At 50.5% G+C, this 23,872-nt stretch overlaps 2 protein-coding genes across 9 annotated transcripts in view; one reads left to right on the forward strand and one right to left on the reverse strand.

Moving 5' to 3' along the window:
- Positions 1–17,679, forward strand: part of Emid1 (EMI domain containing 1) — a 41,447-nt gene extending 23,768 nt beyond the window's left edge. For 2 of the 6 annotated variants that reach the window (XM_033762299.1, XM_010603729.3), the window contains exons 14-17: positions 6,755–6,799; positions 13,297–13,387; positions 14,832–14,985; positions 17,466–17,661. In XM_033762299.1, the coding sequence (XP_033618190.1) occupies positions 6,755–6,799; positions 13,297–13,387; positions 14,832–14,985; positions 17,466–17,571 (396 nt within the window). In that variant the 3' untranslated portion in view covers positions 17,572–17,661. Of the gene's footprint in view, positions 1–6,754; positions 6,800–12,337; positions 12,423–13,296; positions 13,388–14,831; positions 14,986–17,465 lie in introns of those variants that run through there. The other 4 variants (XM_010603726.3, XM_010603727.3, XM_010603728.3 and 1 more) reach the window with 4 other exon arrangements.
- An 872-nt stretch (positions 17,680–18,551) lies between these two features.
- Rhbdd3 (rhomboid domain containing 3) overlaps positions 18,552–23,872 on the reverse strand; it is a 5,872-nt gene continuing 551 nt past the window's right edge. Inside the window, exons 2-7 of one of the 3 annotated variants that reach the window (XM_010603740.2) lie at positions 23,589–23,741; positions 21,667–21,856; positions 20,339–20,722; positions 19,304–19,478; positions 18,962–19,225; positions 18,552–18,877 (exon numbers count right to left, since the gene is read on the reverse strand). In XM_010603740.2, the coding sequence (XP_010602042.1) occupies positions 18,670–18,877; positions 18,962–19,225; positions 19,304–19,478; positions 20,339–20,722; positions 21,667–21,814 (1,179 nt within the window). In that variant the 5' untranslated portion in view covers positions 21,815–21,856; positions 23,589–23,741 and the 3' untranslated portion in view covers positions 18,552–18,669. Of the gene's footprint in view, positions 18,878–18,961; positions 19,226–19,303; positions 19,479–20,338; positions 20,723–21,666; positions 21,857–23,588; positions 23,867–23,872 lie in introns of those variants that run through there. The other 2 variants (XM_010603741.1, XM_019204469.1) reach the window with 2 other exon arrangements.

Below are 23,872 nucleotides of genomic sequence, written 5' to 3' on the forward strand. Positions count from 1 at the left end.
AGGTGTGGTGGTGCACACCTGTAATCCCAGCCCCCAAACCCACCACTTAACAGCAAGCCAGCTGTAAACCCACAGAATCCAATCACCTTTCAAAAGCCCCACCTATGAGCATGAGGCCCCTGGGGACATCTAGATATAAACTATAACAGTGCCTTAGCAAGACCCTATTTCAAAAAATAAAAAAGGGCCGGGGCATAGGTCTGTGTGGAGCCCCTGGTTTTAAAAAGAATTAATTATGCAAATATAAATACATATGTATATTTACATATATATACACATATATGTACAGACACACACAGAGTTTTCTCTCTTTTTAGCACTTTATAATGTACCATAACTATAATTTCTCATTATAAACTTAACTTTCATTGGTTCCCCTGTATGTAATACTATCCCCCCGCATCAGACTTTTAACATTTTCTCTTTATTCTTAGTTTTCAGCAGAATTGATTGGATGTGGCTAGAGGCAACTTTCTTTGTGTTTATATTCTGCTTTGAGCTCACTGTGATCCTTGATCTGTGAGGTTTTGTTTTGATTTTGGTTAGTCATTTTGTTGTCGTCTTCACAATGGAAATAGTAGCAGTGTACAATGTGGATTTTGGTGGTGGTGGTTTGCGGTGAGCGGTTGGTTGGTTGATTGGTTGATTTGCTTTTTTCAGACAGGGTCTCACCATGTAGTTCAGGCTGCCTCAACCTCCCAAGTGCTGGGATTACAGGTGTGCGCCATCACAGCGGGCTTCCTTGTTTGTTTAGGTACAGGGATCAGACTCCCGCCTTGTGTTTCCCCGGCAGGTGTGGCGCCACTGAGCTAAATCCCCGGCTTGAATCCCAGGCCTGGCTCCATTGTTCTTAACAAAAGAAAGTTTTTGAAAGCAATGTTAAGATCACAGGAAAACTGAAAGTACAGAGTTTCCTATTCCCTCTTCTATTCAACCTTTCCCACTATCAGTATCTCTGTCCCCTAGGGGGACATTTGTCACAATTGGTGGACCTAGCTGACGTAGCATTAGGGTTGGTTCTTGGCGTTGTGCCTTCTGTAGCTCTTGGCAGATGTACGGTGTGCCTAGCATTTTACTATCATACAGCGTAGTTTCACTGCCTAAAACCCCTCTGTGCCCGCCTTCTCCTCCTTCCCTGCTCCTCACCACCTGAGCCAACACTCATCTTTTTGTTGTCTCCATAGATTTACCTATTCAAGAAGGCCATATGGTGAGAATCCCACGACAAAGCCTTTTCATATTGGTTTCCTTTCCTTTAGTAATATGGTTTTAAACTTTTCGTGTCTTTTTTATGGCTGGACAGCTCATTCTTTTGAGCACTGAATAATGCTGCACTGTCTGCGTTCATTTACCTACTGAAGGACACTTTGGTTACTTCCAAAGTCGGGCAATTATGAATAAAGCCGCTGTAAACAGTCATGGGGAGGGATTTATATAGACACGAGTTCTCAGTTCATTTGCAAAACACCAGTGGGCAGGACTGCTGGATCATATGGTAAGGTTTTGTTTTGTTTGTTTTTTTAAGAGACAGAGGCAAGCTGACTTCAAACTCATGCGCTCAGTTGATTTTCTTGCCTTGGCCTCCCAAGGAGCTGGGACTATAGGCATGCATCACCACACCCAGCTTAAGAATATGTTTAGTTTTTAAGAAACCACCGATCAGCCTTCGAAAGTAGCTGTAACCACTTTGCATTCCCAGGAATGAATCATAGCTGCTGTGGTCCTTGCCAGTTTTGGTGGTTTCACTCACTAGTCTGTATTTTTGCCATTCAAATAGGCATGTAGTGGTATTTTATTGAGGGGAGGTTGTTTTTGTTTTACGTCGGTGTTTTAATTTCCAGTTTACTAATGATGTGTATTTTGAACATCCTTTTACGTGTTTACTTGCTGTCTGTATGTCTTGTTTGGTAAGATGTCCCTTCAGGTCTTTTGACCACTTTTTAACTGGGTTGTTTATTTTTGTACTGTTGAGTTTTAAGAGTTTTTTTTTTTTTATTCAGCTATATCTTTTTCAGATATTTTCTCCCAGCCTTTCTTTAGTCTTACTCTCTTGACATTGTACAAACCAGAACTTTTTAGTTTTAAATAAGCCTGACTATCAGTTCTTTCACAGACTATACCTTTGGTGTTACAAATAAAAGCTATCATTGAGCTGGGGATTTAGCTCAGAGGTTCCGCCACCTGCCTCACAAGCGCAAGGTCCTGAGTTCGATCCCGGTACCAAAAGAAAAAAAAAAAAAAGCCATCATCATACCCAAGACCATCTAGGTTTTCTTCCACATTATCTTCTCTAAGGGCTTTATAACTTTGTGTTTACAGTTAAGTCAGTGACCCATTTTTTTTGTTAATTATTGTTAGCGTGTGAGGTTCATTTATAGGTTTCTGTCCATCTGTGTCTGTCTGTCTGTGATCTTTTTATGTTCCCCAGATGGGCTTTGAATGTCCAGGCTCAAGGAATCCTCCTCCCTCAGACTCCCTCGACTGGGCCTATGGGCATGTGCCCCTGTGCCCGTCTGGATTCATTTCTTGCATTCACGTGGACGAATGGATGTCCACATTTCGACACTAACTCCGGGAAAGACCAGCTTTACTCAGTGTATTGACTGCTCCTTAGTCAGAGACATGGTGACTAATTTGTGTGACTCTACCTCTGGACTCTATTCTGTCACACTGACCTATTTTTCTGTCCTTTCATAAGTATCATGCTACCTTTATTCTTGTAGGCAGCACGAAGCTATGTCTCAATTTAACTCGAACAGTTTTCACCTTTTCATTGACATTTTTAAACCACCAGTGTTTAAAGCAATTATAGAAATAATTGGATTAGCATCTAACATTTTTCCCGCTGTTTCTGTTTCTTGATCCTGCTCTTTGTTCCTGGTTTTGTCTTCCACAGTCTTCTGCCTTTTGTGGTTTTTATTGGCTGTATGATTCAATTTTCTTTCCTTTCTTAACCAGAAATTATATTCCTTTAGCCAGGTGTGATGGCTCACACCTATAACCTCAGCACTCTGGGAGGCTTTTCTTTTCTCTCAACAAATACTGCACTCCATTCTCTCCTTTGCTTTCATAGTTTTTGGGGGGGGGATTTTTTGGTGGGGTACCGGGGATCGAACTCAGATCCTTGCGCTTGCAAGGCAGGAGGCAGAACCATTGACCTAAATCCTCGGCTCACTTTCATAGTTTTTAAGGAGAAGTTTAGTGTAATTTCATAAATCTATAAATAAGGTGTTTTTTCCCTCTATCTCCTTTTAATATTTTTCTTTATCTTTGATTTTCTCCAATTTGATTATGACATATGCCTAGCTATCAGGGTTTTGGTGTTTTTTTTTTTTTCATATTCATTTTGCTTGATGTTCTTTGAGCTACCTAACCTGTTGTTTTGTTTCTGACTTTTTAATTTTTTTGGTACCGGGGATTGAACTCAGGACCTTGCGCTTGCAAGGCAGGCAGTGGAACCACTGAGCTAAATCCCCGGCCTGTTTGTGACATTATTGTGCAACATTCTGTCATTACAACTGGTATTGCTTACATTGTTTTCCCTTTTCATTTTCATGTATTCCCATTTTGTATCTTTATACTTTTTGTAGCTGTCCTACAAGTCCTGAATATTTTTCTCCCTGTTTATTTGGTGTTCTGTTTTGGAGATTTCTTTTGTAATATGGCCAAGCTTGGAGATTGTTTTCTTAGCCACATCCAGCCTACTGATGAGCCCATCAAAGGGATTATTCATTTCTGTTGCAATACCTTTGGTCTCTAGCACTTCTTTTTTATTATGTCTTAGAATTTCTATAACTCTCCATACAAGCAGTCACTTCTTGTATGTTGTCTACTTTTTCCATTAATTCTCTTAGCATATTAAGATTTCCCTTAGTATCATAGGTTTAAAAAATTCTTGTTCTGGTAATTCTAACATTCCTATCCTTTCTGGCTCTGGTTCTGATGTTTATTCAGCATTCAAGACTGTGTTTTTGCTTTTTGCTGTACCGTGTAACTTTTTGTTGAAAGATGGATATGATATACTTTGTAAAGCAAACAGTGATAAATAGGCCGTTAGTAATGCAGTGGCACGGTGTGAGGATAGGAGAAGTGTTCTGCAGTCTGATAATTAGTCTCTGTGTCAGCCTGTGCCTCTGCACTATAAACTTCACCAATGCTAATGGGGTGCTTGCATATTTTTGTTTTGTTACCCTTCCTGGGATATTTGGGGGGGTTAGCGTTAGATATTTCCTTTTTCCTGCATAGAAAGCTAGAGAGAACAGGAATTATTTCCATTCTTCCATGTTGGTTAGGCCCTAATAAAACCCCAGCATGTTGGCTCAGGCAAATTAATTTCTCCTGAGAGCAGGCCTTACTAAGAAGAGAATGGTGGGCCTGGGATTTAGCTCAGTGGTTCCTACACCTGCCTTGCAAGTGTAAGGTCCCGAGTTCAATCCCCGGTACCAAAAAAAAAGAAAAAGAAAAAAAGAATTTTTATGTGTTGTGAAATACTCTTCTTTGTGAAAAAAAAAAGAAGAAGAAGAAGAAGAAGAAGAAGAAAAGGTATGGGCTGGGGATTTAGCTCAGTAGTGGTGCTCCTGCCTTGCAGGTGCATGGTCCTGAGTTCAATCCCTAGAAAAAAATCTTCTGTTCCTCTCTCCCTCCTTGCTTGCTTGTTTGCTTTTTTGTTTTGTTTTTGTTTTTGTTGTTGCTTTTGTTTTTTGAGACATGGTCTCACTATGCAGTTCAGGCTGGCCTTCAATTCACTGTGCAACCCAGGCTGGCCTCAGACTCCAGCAGTCTTCCAGACTTGGCCTGTTGAGTGGTGGGATTGAACGCATGGGCCACCATGCCCAGGCTGTTTTTTCTTTCTTTGATCAAGGATGGACTCCAGGGCCTCATGCATGCTAGACAAGTGCTCCACCACTGAGCTACATCCCCAGCTCTCGTAGAAAATTTTCTGTTTTGGCTATTGTGTCTCTTCAACCTACATTGTAGGGTATATTTTACATTTTTTTCCTGTCCTTTTCCTATTTGTACTTGGCCCAAACTCTCTCTACAGGGCCTATTTTTTTCTACCTTTAGTAAATGTGAAACTTTGCCACTATTAACAAAAAACAGAAAAGCAAAGAAAATTTTCTCTTCACTCCTTCTGGACTCCAACTGGTAATTTCCCATGAGTCACTGAGGTACTATTAATTTTTTCTTTCTGCCTGAGATTGAACTCAGGGCCTGTGCTGCTAACCATGCACTCTACTACTCCAGTTCACCCACAGTCCAGTTTTTTAGAAATCCTTTCCTTCCGTGCTTTAGTTTAAATTGTTCCATTAGTCTGTCTTTGATTTGATTATTTTGTTGTGATTGTCTTCTTTGGGGGAGGTACTTGGGGGATCAAACTTGGGTCCCTGCACTTGCAAGGCAGGTGGTGGAAGCACTGAGCTACATCCCTGGCCAAACTGTCTTATGTTAATCACATCCAATGAATGTTTTTTCCTAGAATTCTCACTTAATTCCTTTTTTACAATTTACACATTTCTCCCAAAATGCTGTATCTCTTCACCTATTACATCAATTTCAGTAGATTCTTTAACATATTTGTCACAGTTATTTTAAATTGCTTATGTGCTAATTATAACACCTGAGTTAGCTATGGGTCTGTTTCTGTTGACTGGTTTTTCTCTTGACTATAGGACACTTTTTTTTTTTTTTTTTTTTTTTTTTTTACATCTAGTAATTTTTTATTGCATCCTGGACAATATGGATAATATATTGAAGATACTCTGAATTCCATTTTTCCTCTGTAGAGTGTTGAGTTTTCATCTAGCACAGTTTTTACCGATCATGTTACTCTTTTAGAGACTTAGTTGTAGGCCTTATCAGAGAAAGTCCATTTTAGCTTTGCCCTTGATCCTAGGGAAAATCCCTAGTCCTAGGATGTAGTCTTTATCTCTTAAACTACAGACTTCTTCAGTCCCTGGTACAAAAAAAACAAAAACAAAACTGTGGACTTTCTGGAGTTTCATTCGAAAGGCATATGTGCTCCAAACTCTGTATCCTATGTGTAGGAAATTGTTGAAATATATCCTTAGATCTACTAACCTTTTGTTTCTCTCCTGGACTCCCTGGGATTTTGCCCAATGGATGGACAGTTCAGGAATCCTCCAAGGATTAGATGGGAGCATTTATGCAGATTTTGTTCCCCCTCTGTGGCCCATTGCTTTCCCGGGATTATTCTTCTGTTTCCAGCTTCTCTAGCAGCCTCAACTCCAGCCTCTTACTCCTCAAGCCAGTAAAACTGAAGACCAGTCTTGAGCTCTATTTGCTAGGCTGTACCTCTGAGAAAAAGATCGTGCATATATGAGTTTTACCCAGTAGATCCCACTTGATCCATTGCTTGAACATTCTTCCAAGGGCTTCTGGCTGTCTTTTTTTTTTTTCTCCTGGTGCCAGGAACTTGGATCCTTGTGCTTGCAAGGCAGGCGGCGGAACCACTGAGCTAAATCCCGGCCCTGGCTGTCTTTCAGTTTCCATTGCCTTCAGTGGTTTTTGGTGTGTTGTCTAATGTTAGTTCAATATAAGCTACTCTCCATACTTCTTTTTTCTTTCTTTCTTTCTCCTTTTTTGTCTGGGGTGGTGTGGGGCTAGGCAAGCACTGTGCCACTGCACTACATCCCTACCCCGCCCTTCTGTGCTTCTCTAGGTCTTTCTCTCTGTCTTCTGTCCCTCTCTGCCACCCTCCTCCCTACCTTACTTCTATCTCTGTCTCTCCTTGCAGGGAGAACCTGGCCCCAAAGGAGACCCTGGTGAGAAGAGCCACTGGGTAAGCTCTGGTCCAGCCCTGGCTTCCCCTAGTCTTCTCCCACCCTGGGTGCTCAGGAGAGAATTCTCTCACCAGTAGGCCCTGGGAGTGGGGGTTCCCCGTCCACATCCCCTCTACTGCCTGGTCACCCAGACCGACACCTGCACAGTCCCCTGCCCTAGCCCCTCCCCCTCCTGTCACTCCCAACTGGGCAGGACTAGCCCTGTCAGCCGACCGCACCACTCTCTGTCTCTGTCTTTGTCCCTATCTCCACCTCTGCTCTGTAGCCTTTCAGGGCCAGGGTGACTCCGTCTGTTGCTGCGGGGTAGTTTGGGTTGACCCAGTCCAGACTGCATCCCCTACCACCGTAGTCCCCTCCTAGAAAGGGTTTTGACTTCTACTCACCTGTCAAGGGGAAGGGGAAGCATGAAGACAGTATCAACTTGGAATGACAGAATAGGGGGCCTTAGGAAAGTGGAAGGGAGGCCTAGAAACAGTGAGATGCACAGAGGCCCTACAGCAAAAGAGACAGGAAATCTAGACACCACCATACCTACAAGAAATCTAGGACGCCTGAGAAGGGAGGTCTTGACACCATCACATCAGGTTCAAATGACTTGCTGCCAGTATAGCCAAAAAACCTGTGAATAACGTGAGGTCCTAGATACCATCCACAAGTGGGAGATCCATGAGGAATGGCAAGGTAAGCCTAGAAACGATCACATGCAAAGAACTATGAAAAATGGGATCAGGGTATCTAGACACCACGATATACAAAGGAAAGAGAAAGAATACCAAGCGGGGGGACTAGAAATTGTCACATACACAAGAGACATAGAGAAACAAGAATGGAGAGCCGGGTGTGGTGGCGCATGCCTGTAATCCCAGCACTCGGGAGGCTGAGGCAGGAGGATCACTGTGAATTCGAGACCACCCTGGGTTACATAGTGAGTTCCAGGTCAGTTTCAACTACGTAGTGAGACCCTGCCTCAAAAAACTAAAAAAAAAAAAAAAAAAAGAATGGAGTCCTAGGTACCACACACTGAGAAATCCCATGACTCATGTGGGCACCTAGAAACCATTGTGATCATTGGAGATAATTGCAGTGAGTGAATTTCAGGACCTAAAATTCTACTCCTCCAGGAGACACATGAGGGAGGGACCAGGAGCCTAGAACAGACGCACCATGTGCCTAAGTTCCACAGTACAGAGACCTGGAAACCGATGACATAGGAGACACTTGGAAAATGGGCAGAATTAGGGCAGACCCCCACAGGAGAGAGGCGTGGGTGCTGTCCTGGAAGGTGGTATCATGCTCCCTCCCCCACCCCTCCCTCGCCCCTGCAGTCCGGCCAGGACACCCTACTAGCTTGCAGTCGTGAGTTAGTGAGATACTAACTCACCCTCTTGGTTACTGATGGTGAGGTCAGTGATGGATACAGCCGTGGGAGCCCCTATCCTGCATGAGTCCTCCCCCCACGTCTGTCCATGACTTCTGGGGCTCTGCTACCTCTCCAAGTGCTTGCTGACCGCCTACCTTGAGACTACAGCCAGAGTAGGAATGAGCTGATCTGGGGCTCAGGTAGACCCCTCACTCTCCTCTCCCAGAGACCCTCAGGCTGGGAACAGGAAAGGTGGAAGAGCTGAGGTCAGGGCAGGATTAGGCTGTGCAGTTCTGTTCCTGCATGGGGCGCCTGACAAGGAGCCAAGGTGCCTGGACCACCTAGACCAGGCCTTGCGCACAAGGCCCCCCTGGGAGAGGCCACCCAAGAAGTGGCAGGGCCCCTGCTCCTGCTCTCCTCCTTCCTGCCCTTCATCCCCTGCACTTCTCCCGCTGCTTGCTGCCTGCTTAGGAGGGGACCTGCTGGGCTGGGAGTTGCATGAAGCTTTTTGGCTGTTCGAGGTAGGTGGGGTTGGAGAAGAGGGAGCCTAGTTCTGGCGAGTCTCTGAGGGCTCCTGGGTTCCTTCCGCCTACCATTGCTTCCTTGCTGAAGCTTTGAGAGGCCCCGGCCTGCCTTGGCTGTGGCTCAGCAGTGCCACCCAGTGGTCATAGAGTCCACTGTAGTAACTGCGTGATCAGCCTGAGCAGTCTCTGTAGGTTGAAGCCTTCATCCCTTATTCAAAGGAGGAAATTCAGACCCAACTATGCAGAGAAAATCCGTGGCAAAGCCAAGACTTGGTCCTAGCCGGTACTGCAAACACATCATTGTGTAAACAATCCCCATCCTTAGGGCGGTCACCATGGCTAGAGAGACCTGTAGTCAGCAGCCACGGGACGGGAAATTCAGCTCTAATAGCAGACACTGTAGTCTCCTCCTGGAGTAGCGAGACCAGGCCCAGAAGGGGCATAGCCAGGTACAGGATATCGACAGGAGAGTGGGAATGCCGTGTGCAAAGAGTAGACCCCAGGTATTCAAAAAGCTGCAAGTACTTGGGGTAGCAGTGTGACAGGAAAGGAGAGAGACAGATCCCAAAGAGACTGTCAGGGCTTAGGAAGTCATATTGGGAGGTTTGGATTTTGTTCTGTGGGTACCGGGGAGTCATGGAGGTATTGTTATGGAGGAGAGCGACTTAGCCGATTTTGTTTGCAAAGTAACTCTTTAGTGGCCAGGTGGAGAGTGATCAGGTGAGGAGGGAAGCGTAGGAGAAGCAGAAAGGGACTTGGCAGGAGCTGCTAGGTCACCTTTGTGAGAGACTGGGGGCTGGAACCGGGGGTAAGAGCAGCGGGGACACAGACTCGGGTTCTGGCTACGAAAGGGGGCGAGCAGTCAGGAGGATTTCAGAGAGCAAAAGGAGCCAGGAGAAGCAAGCACACCGAGGTTTGTCCCTGGAACAACGGGACGTGGCTGTGTCATGGCCCAGCGAGGGCATCTAGCGGGCCTTGCACACTTATATCCAGCGCACAGACGCACAGCAGGCTGGAAGGGAACCAGTGTGTCACCAGTGCACACAGCAAGCCGTCCTTCTGGGAGGGGCTTTTTTTTTTTTTAATACTTTCCCTTCAATTTTTACTTTGAAATTTTTCAAATATACCAAAATGCTTATGTAACGGACGTCCCCTTGCCCTTCCTCTTTGTCAACCAATTAATAGCATCTTGCACATCGGCCATTTTTCTCTTAATGTGTTTGTATGCCTTTCTTTCTAATTCATCTGAAAGTAAGCTGGAAATGTCACCCACATCTTCCCTAACTTTTCAGTGTGCATCTAAAAAAATATAGACATTCTCTCAGATAACTGCAACACAACTGTCATGGCTAAGAAACTAACACCGTTAAGTAACGTGGTGCCCCTTAAAGTGTGACTTACGTGTCAGTCTTCCCGATTGTCCCCAGAATGCCATAGAAAGTTCCTCTTAGGGATCCACTTATTTTATTTATCCATTTATCTGATTTGTTTACTTTCACAGTGCTAGGGATCAAACCCAGGGCTCGTGCTAGGCAAGAGCTTTACCACTGAGCTTACTCCCAGCCCAGAAGCTCTTTTTTAAAATCCAAGTTCTGATTACGGTTGACATATTGCATTTGGTTGTCATGTCTCTGGTCTCTTTTAGTCTAGAACAGACTTTCTGTCCTTTTCTTCTTTTCTTGATCTTTTTTGCCCCTGTACTGAAGACTGAACCCAAGGCCTTCACCCTGAGCTACATCACAGCGTTTCTTTCATTTTTTAATTTTGAGACAGTGTCTCACTAAATCTCTAAGTTACCTCGTGCTGGGGCCCAAACGCTCACAGTCCTCCTGACTCAGCCTTCGAGAGTGCTGGAAATTACTGCTGTGCACCATCACACCTTTTTGTGTTTTTAGTTGCTTGTTTGTGGTTTGGTTTTTTATTGTTTGTTTGTTTCTGAGACAGGGTCTCGCTATGTATCCAGGCTTGCCTTGAACTCACTAAGTAGCCTAGGCTAGCCTTGAACTCCTGGTGAGCCTCCCGTCTCAGCCTCCCAAGTGCTGGATTACAGGCATGCAGAAGCACACCTGGCCTGACTTTGTCTTTTAGTGAATGTCTCAAGTCTAGAGTTCTTCACAGTGCGATGCAGTGCAGGTTAAGTACTCAATGGAGCATTTGTGGTGGATGTGGTGGATATGGTGTCCTTGGATTGTATCTCATCAAGACGCGCATGTTCCATTGTCCATGCTCAGAATAGATTAATAAAAATTTTGCAGGTCAGCCATTTTTAGATCCTATTCCTGTGATACTTGAAGAAGGTTTCATTGGCATGCAACCCGTTGTGACCCTGGGAAATGGAGGGAGATGTTTTTTTTGGAGAACAACTACTTTAAAATGTTGGGTTATAATTATACAAATGTGCATGTTAGATATCCCTTTACTTAATACAGTTCAGGTAAAGGATTCCAAGAGAGAATTCTAGACATTGTCAGAACTGGAATAGCCCTCATCCTGGTCTCTGTTGAAGTTGAGATACCTACATTCTGGAAATAGCTTTGTTCTCAGGCAAGCAAGAGGAAGGAGCGAGGAAGCGAGGAGAGTTGTCGAGGCCTCCCAGAGCGGGAGAAGGAAGGGGCAGAGTGGGGGGAAGGCGGCGTGGTCTCTGGCTCCTGGAGGAGGAGTTTGGAGGGCCCATTGCTACATCCCTGAGAGCTGGGAAGGGTAAGCCTGAGAAGCACAGCAGCACTACTCAGGGGATGGAACTGAGGGCAGGGCACCAACATGTACAGGATATGGGCTGTTCTCACGTCCCTGGCAGGGATGAGCACTGTTTTCCGGGAAGGGGCTCTGGACCAGACCCACAGATTTCCTTGGTGGGGGTGCTTTGTTTGGTTTGGTTTGGGTGTTTTATTTCATTTCATTTTATTGGTACTGGGGATCGAACTTGCGCTTGCGAGGCAGGTGGTGGAACCACTGAGCAAAATGGCCCAGTGGCCCTTTGTTTTGTTTTTTGAGACAGAGTCTTGCTATGTAGCTGGGCTTGAACTCACTGTGTAGCCCAGGCTGGCCTCAAACTCTTGTCAGTCCTCCTGCCTCAGCCTCCCGAGGCTGGGATTGTGGGGATGCGCACATTTGGCTGAGTGGCACAGGTTTTCCAGCACTCTCGGCCCCTTAGACACTTTCAGTTTTCATCTCTGTTCAGTTTGGTGTGAATGGAAATATCCGCAGCCAGTCTGAGCTCACTGAGAAGAGCGAACTGCGGTGAGGCTAAGCTGGTGATTGAAGACAAAAAGTGAATTTAAAAGATGAAGTAAAGAAGCGTAGGACTGTGGTGGGAAAATCCTGCAGGTGACGCGGGGACAGCTGGAGTTGGGCAGCAGAGAGGAGAGGAGTGTGCTCCGGGAGGCTGCTGACTGGCTCCTCCGGCCTCAGGGCAGGATTCGCAGCCAGCTCGGTTCAGGTGTCTTTCTGAGGGGCCTTTCAGGGATTTCTTCTGCCTGCCTCGTTCCCCTCCTGTCCCCTCTGGGTCTTGTTCTGGCTGTCCATGGGCCCTGGGCTGCGGCAGGTGGCGCGGGCCTGCAGGTGCACGTCCCGGGTGGGGCCTGGGCCACCAACAGGCTTTGCAGGGCCCTCCCCTGCCCCTTCACGGCTGCATCTGTCTCTTTCCTCCGCAGGGGGAGGGGTTGCACCAGCTACGCGAGGCTTTGAAGATTTTAGCTGAGAGGGTTTTAATCTTGGAAACAATGATTGGGCTCTATGGTGAGTAGAGACAGACAGACGGACAGACAGCCCAGCCCCTGCCTGCCAGCCTCCCCCAAGCCCTCCTGGGGTAGAACTGGCCTGGGCCCAGTCATGAGGCTGGAGAAAGTACCTGTGCCACCAAGCAGGTGTGCACCTGAGAGGCCAAGACCACACACCTTCCAGGGACCAGTCGTCTCCCGCACAGGTGAAGAGGGCCCTAGAAACGCAGGCCCTACTTGGGGGTCAGACGTGGGGCTTTGGGTATTGTGGGTAACATGATTGCCAGGCCTGCGTGGAACCAGGTATGACTGATTGTGAGTTTGGAAGAAATTATAGACAATGGAAACCAAACCCCAGATCAGTAAGGGATTGTGGGTAACAGAGCCAGACTTCAGCAGTGCAGGGGATCATGGGGTAATAGTCAGAGGAGTATGGGTAATGGATCTAGATTCACAGTCTTCAGCTCTAGGCAAATCAGGGGTGACAGAGATAGAGGACAAGTAGTCACAGAACTAGACTCCAGAAGTGCAGGGGACTGTGTACGACAGAACCGGGTTCAGACCTCAGGGGACTCTGGGTAATTCACCACCTACCAGGTCTGATCACTTCCCCCCAATCCCTCCTGGCCCTCCATACCCCCCTTGCAGCTTCCACTTTAGTCCTCCTAATCTGCCCTGCAGCTCCCTTTAGGGGGTCAGGAGAGCCAGACACTCCAGCATTCTCTAGAAATTCCCCGCCTAGCTGGTCACTTGAGGAAGCAGGCAGGTCCTGTCCCCACATTGAGAGGGAAGACGGAAGTCCCAGCACCTGCCCACCAGCCACCCCCTCAGCTCCCCGGCCCAGCCCTCGGAGGCCAGCCTCGCACCGTGTGCTCTTCTCAATCTCCCATCAGGCTCCTAGCTTACAGAGCTTCCTGCAACAGCAGGCTCAGCTGGAGCTCCTGGCCAGACGGGTCACCCTGCTGGAAGCCATCATCTGGCCAGGTAACGGCAGGGTGGGCAGGCAGGGGCAGCCCTTCTAAGAAGGGTCTGGGCAGGGCCTGGGCATGCGGGAGGCACCTCCCAGTGCTTGACCTGACCAGCGGACATTCCTTCTTCGTCCTCCACCCATCCAGAAGATGGTGACTGGCACAGAAAAGGCTCTGGTAACTAGCGCTGCAGTGAGGAGCATCTGCTCTGTGTCAGGCATCTGCCGGCACTGGCTCCAACACACTAGATGGACAGAGTCCCACCTTCGTAGTTTAGGGGGCTGGGGGCCAGAGAGAGCCCTGGCATTGGCAGTGGTGCCGAAGGAGAGATATCCCCGGTGGATTGAGCACAGGCACCTGGGAGAACCCAGAAGTGCTCCTGGCCCAGATCGGTGAGGGGGTGGTGAGGGCTTCCCGGAAGAGGTGATGTCTCAGTGGACACCTCAAGGGCAAGGGTCAGGGGAGAGGGAACAGGCAGAAGAAGAGCAAAGGCCGAGACCAGAGACCCTGGAGGATTTGTTCCTCAGTGTTGCTGAGAGGTGAGAGGTGAGGGCTGGGGCTGGAGAATCTGACAGGCTCCAATCTGAGAAGGTTCTAGAAGGCAGGTCAGGGTGGCATGGGAGAAGGCAAGATTCCAGGAAGACAGTACCCCTCCCTGTCTAAGATAAGGCTGAGGACATCTCGTAAAACCAGAGCCCATGGCTGATACGGGGTAGAGGAAGGGCTCTGCTGCCCTCAGGGCTTGGCTGTTCCTCACCAACCCACTAGAAGTCTCCCAGCTGCTCTTCACCCACTTCTAGCCACTCCACCCCACAGTTCATGATCACAGGACCCAGGGCTTGACATCATGTCCAACCTCAGAAGAAACTCAGGGAGGGAGGGTCAAGGTTAGAGCCGAACCTCCTTCGTCCAGCACATGTGTTGAATGCCAGGCTGCGGTGGGTGCTGCGGCCCTGCAGAGCAGCTGGGGCCCTGCCTGCGGGCGTCACCCATCAGTGGCAGCGAGCCCTCAGTATCTATAGAGGTTTGGGGGAAGAGAGCACTCCATGGGTGAGGAAACTCACTTCTCACTGAATGTCGGGGACAACTTCTGCAAGAGGAGACACTTGCATCGGGTCGTGAACGACTTCTGGTGTGCCAGGCAGAGGAGATGGAGGGACATCCTGACAGCCTCAAAAGGCCAAAGGCCTAGGTTAAAGAGTGTGTGCAGTCTGTTTGCCAAGCCCCTCCCACAAGCCACTTTCTGGAGACATCAGGACTATCTCCCGGTCCTTCCTCCCTCGTGTAGTCACGGAGGAACCAGGGAAGCCCATCTCCTCCTCACTGGGGGAGCCCTGAGGTCTCAGGGAAGACACGCCCAGACTCCCGCTGCTTTACTGCCTCCTACCCCTCAGCTCCGAGGAGCCCAAGGGATTCTAGGGAACAAAGCATGAAACCCCAAGCTCTCAGTGCCTTCTTAGGTGTCCTCCACGACCTCTCTGAAGAGGACTGGGTCGAGAGCCAAGAAGGACACGTTTGTGCCAGGCATCTGAGAAAGCCCGTTCCCCCTTCAGTGACCACACACCCAGGAGAATGGCCTTTCAAGACAGCAGGAGTCGGGCCCTGGGGGAAGAGGTACACGAAAGGGGAACAGAGAATTAATTGGAACCCTCTGTATATTAGCCCAGCATACTCAACAGGTGCTACCTAAAGCCCCAGATGGCGGTTCTCACCTGTAATCCTAGCTACTTGAGAGTCTGAGGTAGAAGGATCACAAGTTTAAAACAAGCCTGGGCAACTGAGTCAAACTTAATCTCCAAATAAAATTTTGAGCCGGGCGTGGTGGCGCATGCCTGTAATCCCAGCACACGGGAGGCTGAGGCAGGGGGATCTCTGTGAGTTCGAGACCAGCGTGGGCTACAGAGTGAGTTCCAGGTCAGTCTCAACTACATAGTGAGACCCTGTCTCAAAAAACAAACATAAAATTTTGAAAAGGCTGGGGATGTAGTTTAGTAGAGCACTTGCCTAGCATACATAGGCTTTTGCTTCAATCCTCAGTACCAGCACCACCAAAAAAAGACAGTTGGTGCTCGTGTCTAGGTTATAATCAGTACAGATTGTGCTAGGTTCAATCCCCAGCACCAAATGCTGCTGCCGCTACTGATAATGGTGATAGTAACAGTTACTACCTCTGTGGGCCACATGGGCTGAGGACGTGACGTAATCATCTTCAATCCTAAAATGAGCTTTAAAAACAAAAAACCCAGGCGTGGTGGTGCACACCTGTAATCCCAGCACTTAGGAGGCTGAGGCTGAAGGGTCACCATGAGTGTAAGGCCAGCCTGGGCTACAAAGTGAGACCCTGTCTCTAAAAGCAAAAGAAGGGGCGGGGGGCGTAGCTCAGTGGTGCCGCCGCCTGCCTCACAAGCGCAAGGACCCAAATTCGATCCCCAGTACTACCCACCAAGAAACAATAAGATTGTCAGGTGAGCAATGCCCATTTTAAAGATGAAGAAACAGATCTGAGACCTTACAAGACCTCAGGGTCACAGGAATAGAACAGTAAGACCCAGGAGTCCACCCTAGGTCGGTCCTCTCAAGTGCTAGTCCTCTGACTCCCCCAGCAAAGGTTTGCTGACACCTCTGCCTGGCCAGGCACTGAGGAGGGCTCAGGAAAACCAAGGCCCCAAAGTTGTTCACATCATGATCAACTCATACTGACCAGAACTACAGGAGACCTGGGTCAAAGCCATACCAACCTAGTAACCTTCATAATCCAAGATTCACTGTAAAAACCACTTTCCACTCCTGGTTACATTAAACCCACTTGTGGCAAATGGCAAGAGTTTCATTCTCCAAGGTGCGTGGCTTGCCCGAGGCCACCTAACTTGAAAGTGACGGGGACAGGACTTGGCCCCAGTTGGCATGGAAGCTGGTACTCTGTGCCATCTCCCACGCTCCCTCATTGTGCACAGTACGCCCTCTGACAGTGACTACACATCCCTGCCTGCTCCGTGTACCTAGTCTCGGTCCAGAGGTACATGGGCCTAGCAGTTACGGTTGTGAGGGTAGAAATCGGTGCTCACCAGAGCCCAAACAATTCTCCTAGAAATGGCTCTCAGCGAAGTCCTTCATCGTGGGGGTCTCCTCTCTGAGTATCCGTCTCCCACTAGGAAGACAGCCTATCCTGCCCTGCTCATTGAATTCTGAGGGACTGAGGTGATAGTCACGGAAGGCTTCCTAGATGACAGCTCCCACTGTGGGTCTGGAAGGATAAACAGGACTTTTCCAGTAGCAAAAATACTGGTAGTTATTTCGCTCCAGATTGGAGCGTATCACCATAGCCCCATTGGTACTGACCTCATTGTTGGCGTTGCCTGGCCCTCAGAATCTCTCTGGAAATATCCCTGATTTTAGAGAGAAGCCAGCTGAGGCCCCGACGGGTCCAGATTGCCCCAAAGCTGCACAGTAGGTCAAGGGCAGAGCCTGGCCCCTTCCTAGGCCCTTTCTCCAAACCGGTGGCCTAACCCAAGAGGGACAGAGGTACCAACTCTGTTTCCTAGCTCTAGTTTAGCCAGTTATGACATGAAATGATTTTTGTTGTATTTGCTTTTATTTCCCCAGTGCTGGGGCTTGAACTTATTCTAGGCAAGTGCTCTACTACTGAACTACATCCTCAGCCCTTTTTCAAAAAAAAATTTTTTTTTTTGAAAAAGGGCCTAAGTTGCCCAGACTGGTCTCAAATTTGCAATCTTCCTGCCTCAGCGTCCCAGGGAACTGGGATTATTGGCATGTACCACCATGCCTGGTTAAGAACTGAACTTTCAATGGAGCATGTGCTACATGTTGAACATACCATGTAAACATGGTGGACCTAGTCATTCTGCTTGAGAAAGCAAGAATCAAATAGAGGCCCTGAGTGTTCTCATTGGGTTGGGGGACTCAGAAGTCCTGGAGGAAGGCACTAACCAGCCTGCAGGTGCCCCTTTTACCTGAAGCTCTGCCTCCCAAGTGCCAGGGCGCACCGCTTTGTCCTGTCCCCTTGCCAGAGGGCCAGGAGGTGGGCACCCCATAAGGACCTCCTAACACTGCCTTCTTCTCATTCCTTCCAACAGAACCAGAGCTGGGGTCTGGGGCAGGCCCTGGAGGCATGGGCGCCCCCGGCCTCCTTCGGGGCAAGAGGGGAGGACACACAGCCAACTACCGGATCGTCACCCCTAGGAGCCGGAATGAGAGAGGCTGAGGGCAGTGGTGGCCCCTCAGGGTGGACCACGCCAGGCTTCCCTTTCCAGCCTGGACTTGGCCAGCTGTTTGCAGGGATCACCAGTTCCTATTTATTAATGTCCTCAGGGTCCCTCTGCCATTTAGGCCTTAGGGGTATGCAGGTCTCAGTCTTGACACCTGTACATACCTGAAACCCATCAGGGACTGGGGACTGAGGAAGGTAACAACCTAGGCAGGCTTAGCCTCACTCAGGGGCCTGGGCCTTTCTTTCCCTCTACGAAATGGGGTGATACAGGCCCTCAGGGAGCGGGTAGAGGTACAAGGCTTCCTGTCTCCTCAGCTTCCAGGCCGAGAGGCACTGCAGAAGCCAAGAGCAGAGCTCTGACCCACCCTCAGTGTGTGCAGGGATGCTGGGGCTGCGGGCAGTCTCCCTCCTCCTCAGGAAAACTTGGAGGAGCCCCCTCCCTGAACAATCTTTCATTTTCTGGTGCTGGGCTCCCACTCCTGAGACTGGGCCACTTAGTTTCTGACAGTGGTGAGAAGCTCCTTGTCTCGGTTCTGCCCCTTAAGCCTCCGGTCCCTCCCTAGTGTCCCAGTCAGGGTGGGGACATGGAGAACAGGCTACCTGAGGTGTGTGACAGACACTGGGGGGTAGATACGTACTGGCCAATAAAGGCCCCTACTTGAGTCCGACCCAGCCTGGTCTCGCTGTGCTTGGACTGAGGCAGCCCCGGAGGGTCCCTCTAAGCTGAGGCCCAAAGATGGGCAGACATCGGTTGGAAACAAGTGATGGGACTTGTACCTTGGAGAGAGTCCAGCCCCACCCTGGAGGCCAGTTTCTGTGGAAGCGGCTGCAGGGCAGAAGCCTGGTGTCTCGACATGAAGGAGTGCTTTCCCACAAGGGCTCATTCACTCACTACTCACTCACTCATCCCCGCTGCCAACGCAGAAATCAGAAGTCCAAGGAGTCCAGACTGAAAAAAAATGGCGTTTATTCTAAACAAGTACCAAGACAGCACGCCGGTGGGGGTGGGGAGAGGGCCTGTACCCAGTATGGCCTTCGGTAGAAAGAACAGGGGCTCAGGCTGTCTGCCCTCAGGCAGGGCCTGTTCCCCTGCCCTCTGCTAAGGGGTGCCCTGGATCCTGCGGGTGGGCAGGTACCCACCTCCCTTCAGTCACCAAGGCCTCTGTGTCCACCTGTCCTCCAACCAGGAGGGACACAGCACCTTCCACGTGGCCTGCAGCTGCCAGTGCCACCACGGCTTGCTCTGTGGGGAAACCCATGCGCTCCAGCTGCTGCAGCCTGTGAGGTGGTGTGAAACAAAGGAAGGTCAGGGCCAGCGCGGCCTCCACACCAGGGGCACCATCCCCTCCCACCCTCCCTTACCGCAGAGAAGAAACAGAGGACTTAGGCAGCCACAGTGGGCCCTGGGGCCCTGGGACTGGCCCATCCAGGAGCGAGGCCTGGATCCCCTCCTGCAGCATCTGCTCATCCAGGGCCATCCACAGTGGGGTCCCTGGAGCAAAGTTGGACCTGGCCCAGTCCAGATCCACCTCCGAGGAACCCTCCCTGGTCAGCTGCACAGGCCCCAGGTCTGGTGAGAACTCTGTTGGACGTTTACTGTGGGACCAGGGGGTAGGGACAGCAGACCTGCAGGGACGGAAGGTGTGACTGCCAGCCACCTCGAGAGCTTCCACCACCAGTGCCGGAACCACACATCCCCCTCACCTCGCTCCAGCAGGATGGGTGACGGGCAGTTCAGCTAGGCTGCCTGGGGTGGGAAGGAACCTCAGCGGCCAGCACCGGGCCAGGGTCCGGCACAAGATGCCTTCCTGCAACATCTGTAGTCGCCACTCTGAGAGCTCCAGCCACCGGAAGACCCCAGTGTTATCTCTGCCCAAGGCAGGGCAGCTGGTCAAGGAAAACTGAAACCAGCCCCACATACTAGGGCCCTTGCCAAGAGTGTGCTAGGCACTCACTTCAGCCCTGAGGGAAAGGGGTCATCACCCCGGTCAGCAGCAGAGGTTCAGAAAAAGGGAGCCAGCCTGAAGCTACTTGGCCAAGAGGAAGAGCCAGATGCGCCTCCCCACCAAAATCTGGCTCCCCCCACCCTCGGCCACACTGACCTGCTCTGTGCTCAGGTCTCTGGATCTTCCAGGAAAACTCCTGTTGACCGCCTCCTGCCCTGTTGTTTGTTTTTGTTTTCTTCCCAGTGGTAGGGATTGAACATGTTCTAAGCAAGTGCTCTACCACTGAACTACATCCTCCCCGTTCACACAGGCCTGTGCAGCTAGCGTTCCCCAACCAGAAACAGACTCCTCTCCCGGAATACTGCAAGGGGTCAACCTGTTTTCTCTGATGACACTGCTTTCCCTAACCAGTACTGAACATCTCTGGAGCAAATCCCCATGTTTTAGGCACCTGAACAATAGGCCATTAGGTTGTCCTCAACTCCTGGAGAACCCTTGGTCTTTGCACTTCCTGTGCCTGGTCCACGGTCCCACTTCCCTTCACCCAAACCTTTTCTTTTGTGCCAAAGTTTAGATGCCACCTTCCTGGCAGGGCCCAGATTAGTTGAAAGTGGCATGTCCACCTGGCCACGACGCCCCAGTCCTCACGCGAGTTGCTCTGTGACGTGTGTGCACGACCACCTGGCACTTCTGTGGCCCGACCCTTCCTGTGCCACTTCTTTCCCAGACATCCAAGGGACCTGGCCACAGAACCCACAAGGCTACACAGGTTCGTGGATCCAGCAAAGGATACAGGCCAGGCCAGCAAGGAGGCCACAGAGGAGCTGCAGGAAGGGTGGCTCAGAGCACAGCAATGGGGTCAAGGCAAGCAGCAGCCAGGGCAACAGCCTAGGTGGCAGCACCCCCCACAACCACTGAGGGCACTGGCCCTGCCCTACCAGCATGGCCAGGTGGACTGGCATGTATCCACAGCCACCACCCACACTAGGCACCCCAAGGCCTGCCAGCAGCACTGCCAGCAGCCCGGTGGCCAGGGAGAGCAGGGTGGAGGCGTGTAGGAAGCGCAGGGTACCCAGGTGGCGCTCCTGCCACCAGCCCAGAGTGGGCAGCAGTAGCAGACTCAGGAGCAGGCCTGGCAGGGTCACGTGGCCTAAGGCGTGGGTCAGCAGCCGGTGCACTGGGAGAGAAAAGGGGATCACGTACCGGTTGGGAAGAGGTACCAACGCTGACTAGGACCATCAGGAACCGGTGTGCCCACTGCCAGCACATAACTGGCAGAGGGGACCAGGGGCTTCCAAACACCGTGGCTACCCCTGTGCTGTGTTTATGGGATCCACCGCTCCACCTTCTTACTAGACTACCCGCTAAGCCTTCACTCTGCCTCAGGCACAGAGAAGCTGTGCTGCATTCATTCATATTTATCGAATCCTTCACAAGTTCTGATGAGACTGCCTGCCTCAATCCTGGAGTCCCCCACTGCTCCAGCTTTGTGACTTTGAACAAATCCCTGAATCTCTGTGTATCATTTGAGTTCCTTAAATATTAATTGGAGCGGTTATTACTGGGAAATAAAAGTTCATCTGGGATCACTCCTCAAACCCCCAGTGCCCACTCCCTGTCCTCATACTTAGCCGAAAGCCTGTTTAGCCTCACTTTTTATGTCAAAGGAATGCTCTCAGAAGTGCTAGCCAGGCCTGGTGGCACAGTCATGTAATCCCAGTAGTCTGGGAGGCTGAGGCAGGGCTGCAAGTTCCAGCCCAGCTTGGGAAACAGCAAGACCCTGTCTCAAAATTTAAAAAAATTTTTAAAGGCTGGGGATGTAATACTGTGAAGGCCCTGAATTCAACCCCAGTACTACCAAAAAGAGAAAAAAGAAAAAGTCCTACCAACAGGTTCCCTCTCTACTTGCCCATCTGCTAGGTCCTCTGCCCTTCTTGGCTGTGGATGAACCAGCCACGCTCATTTCTAAGGCTGACTCCCCTGTTACCCCCCACACCCCCAACCCGCAGGCACTGGGTCTCGTCCCTGCTTGACCACAGCAGAGACATGCTGCTTCTACCAACTAGAGTCAGGCCCTACAAGCCTTCAGTCTCCGCCACGGTCTATGAGGCTGGCCCTCACCCTGCCAGGGATCCAGCAGCAGCTCCGGGACCAGGATGAGGCTGGGGCCGGCTCCCAGCAGCCACAGGCTAGTCACCAGCAGCATCAAGACAGAGGAGACAAGAGGCAGCGCTGAGAATAGTAAGCCAGGGGTATCCCTGGCATGCATGCTTTGATTGAGGATGGTCAAGGGTGGTCCGGGACTGTGATGCTAGTGAAAAGAGAACACCAACAGTTATTTTTGCAGCTTTATCTCATAGACTTCCTCAGCTACTTTCCCAACAGATTCATTTTACAAAACTAGAAGCAGGCTGGAGAGGCAGCTCAGCCACGGGGCTCATTAGCCATCTGCCCATTGTGAAGATGGGGACGGGGCAGGCATAGAGTCCTGAGTGCAGACTGACCGCCCAAAAAGTCTAGGGAGGTGTAGGGCCAGGAAAAGTTGAACTGGAGCCCTGGACTGCTGAAAATCGGGTACAGTCTCCTAGGGCAGTTTTGGCAAACCTCTAACATGCATGCCACAGCAGGCACGCAAGGCCCTCTCCGCATGTGAGCCAGATGTGAGCTGTTTCCTCTAAACGAAAACCTCAGTATTCGGGTTTAATTGCAGTGGTGGCACTTTGCGATAAACAAGTGGGTTTTGGGTTGCAGTTTGGGTGCTCCATCACCGCCCTAGGGCCAGTTCAGAGCAATCTCTAGCCACCTTCTGCTTCTCCCTTCCTTAGGTTGCCACCCTCCGCTCCCTCCCTGCCACTGTGCTCGGCTGTAGAGTTCCAATGGCCTCAGTTGGCCGAGGCCAAGGCGCCAAGGCCAGCCAACAGGCAAGCAGATGGGAGAAGGGGTGAGGTAGAAGGGCCAGAGGAGGGGCAGCAGGAGTCCCACATCTGGGTATCTTCCTCCCCTGGCCTGAGCCTCCCACTTCACAGTAAAGTTCTAGTATTTGCTCTACCTCTTTGGGCTCTATGTTCCTAAGCAGGTTTCTCAAACTCAGCCTCTCCTTCCTCATCAGTGAACTGAGCACTGAGAAAATCCTTTCCTCATAGGATGATGAGAAAAAGGGAGAGGCTAAAGCAGGCCCCAGCCCCCAGCTCCTGCTCGAACTGTAACCACCCCACTGACTCTCACCAAGAGAAAGCCTCAAGATAGAGATGGCTGCTCAAGACCAGCTGGTTGAAGCTCTGGCCCCCAGTGTGGCCATTCCCTGTCCACAAAGCAAGGCTCTTCCTCCTCTGGGCTCCTTCACATCTAGCTTGTCCTCCAGCCCCTGCTGCAGCCCCTTCATGCTTAGCCAAGCCTCTTTGTTCCCGAGCTCCTGCTGAGCTGATGCAGGGCAGAAAGCAAGGGCCCAACAAAATAAAGCTGTTTCCATCCCAAAGGCTTCCTGTGTGTATCTGCCCGTTTTCTGCAGGAAAACCGTGAGAATCTTCTCCCTCTGCAAGGTCCTCCTCCATCTCTCCAGCAGACACACACCTACTCGGTCTTCGAAGCCCAGCTCAATTGTCCCCTTGCTCACCCCTTCGCCCGTCACAGATCTGGCCTTCTGAGCACAGGTGGCCCGTCTCAGTTGGCAGGTGCTCGGACTTCATGGGAAGGGCCGCGCCTCTTATGGCCCAAGTTCCCAGCACACCCCGGGGTGGTTTTTATGCGTTCACTTGACAGTGCTTGGCTCCTGGTCCAGCTCAGGAAGTTGGGGTGAGCCCTGCCCTTCACTGGGGCTGCGCACCATGTATGCAGCTGGGCTGAGGTTCAGCAAAGTGGGCAGGTACCAACCTCGCCTGAGGCCAAAACACCCACAGCCAGCTTCCTCTGGCAACCTCATCATCACTCCCACCCCCACGCCATGGCCCTCAGCAAGGGCGCAGGACTCGCCCAGGGACACGGAACTATGCCTTGAGCCCTCCAGATTTCTAACATGGGGCTGTACACCATCCGGCCCTGCCTACCTTGCTGGGAAGCCAGGAGTACAGAATAGGAAGCCAAGGAAGGAAGGCTCTTCCGGGTGGTGGAGAGGGTGGGGGGCCTCCGGGGTCTAGGTCCAACTAGGCTTTGTGACTTTGGGGAAACTACTCAACTTTCGAGGGCCTCAGTTTCCACTTCTGTTAAAACAAGGACATCGGACGAGACGTGTGGTGATTACAGGGCTCTCGGAGAGCCCGACCGACCGTTACGGGAAGGGGCGGGGGAGAGGCCTCGGGGCGGGCACGGCGCTCAGGGCCTCCCACCCAAC

Source organism: Fukomys damarensis, unplaced genomic scaffold, assembly GCF_012274545.1.
Source record: "Fukomys damarensis isolate Sample0158 unplaced genomic scaffold, DMR_v1.0_HiC HiC_scaffold_12, whole genome shotgun sequence".
NCBI lineage: Eukaryota > Metazoa > Chordata > Mammalia > Rodentia > Bathyergidae > Fukomys > Fukomys damarensis.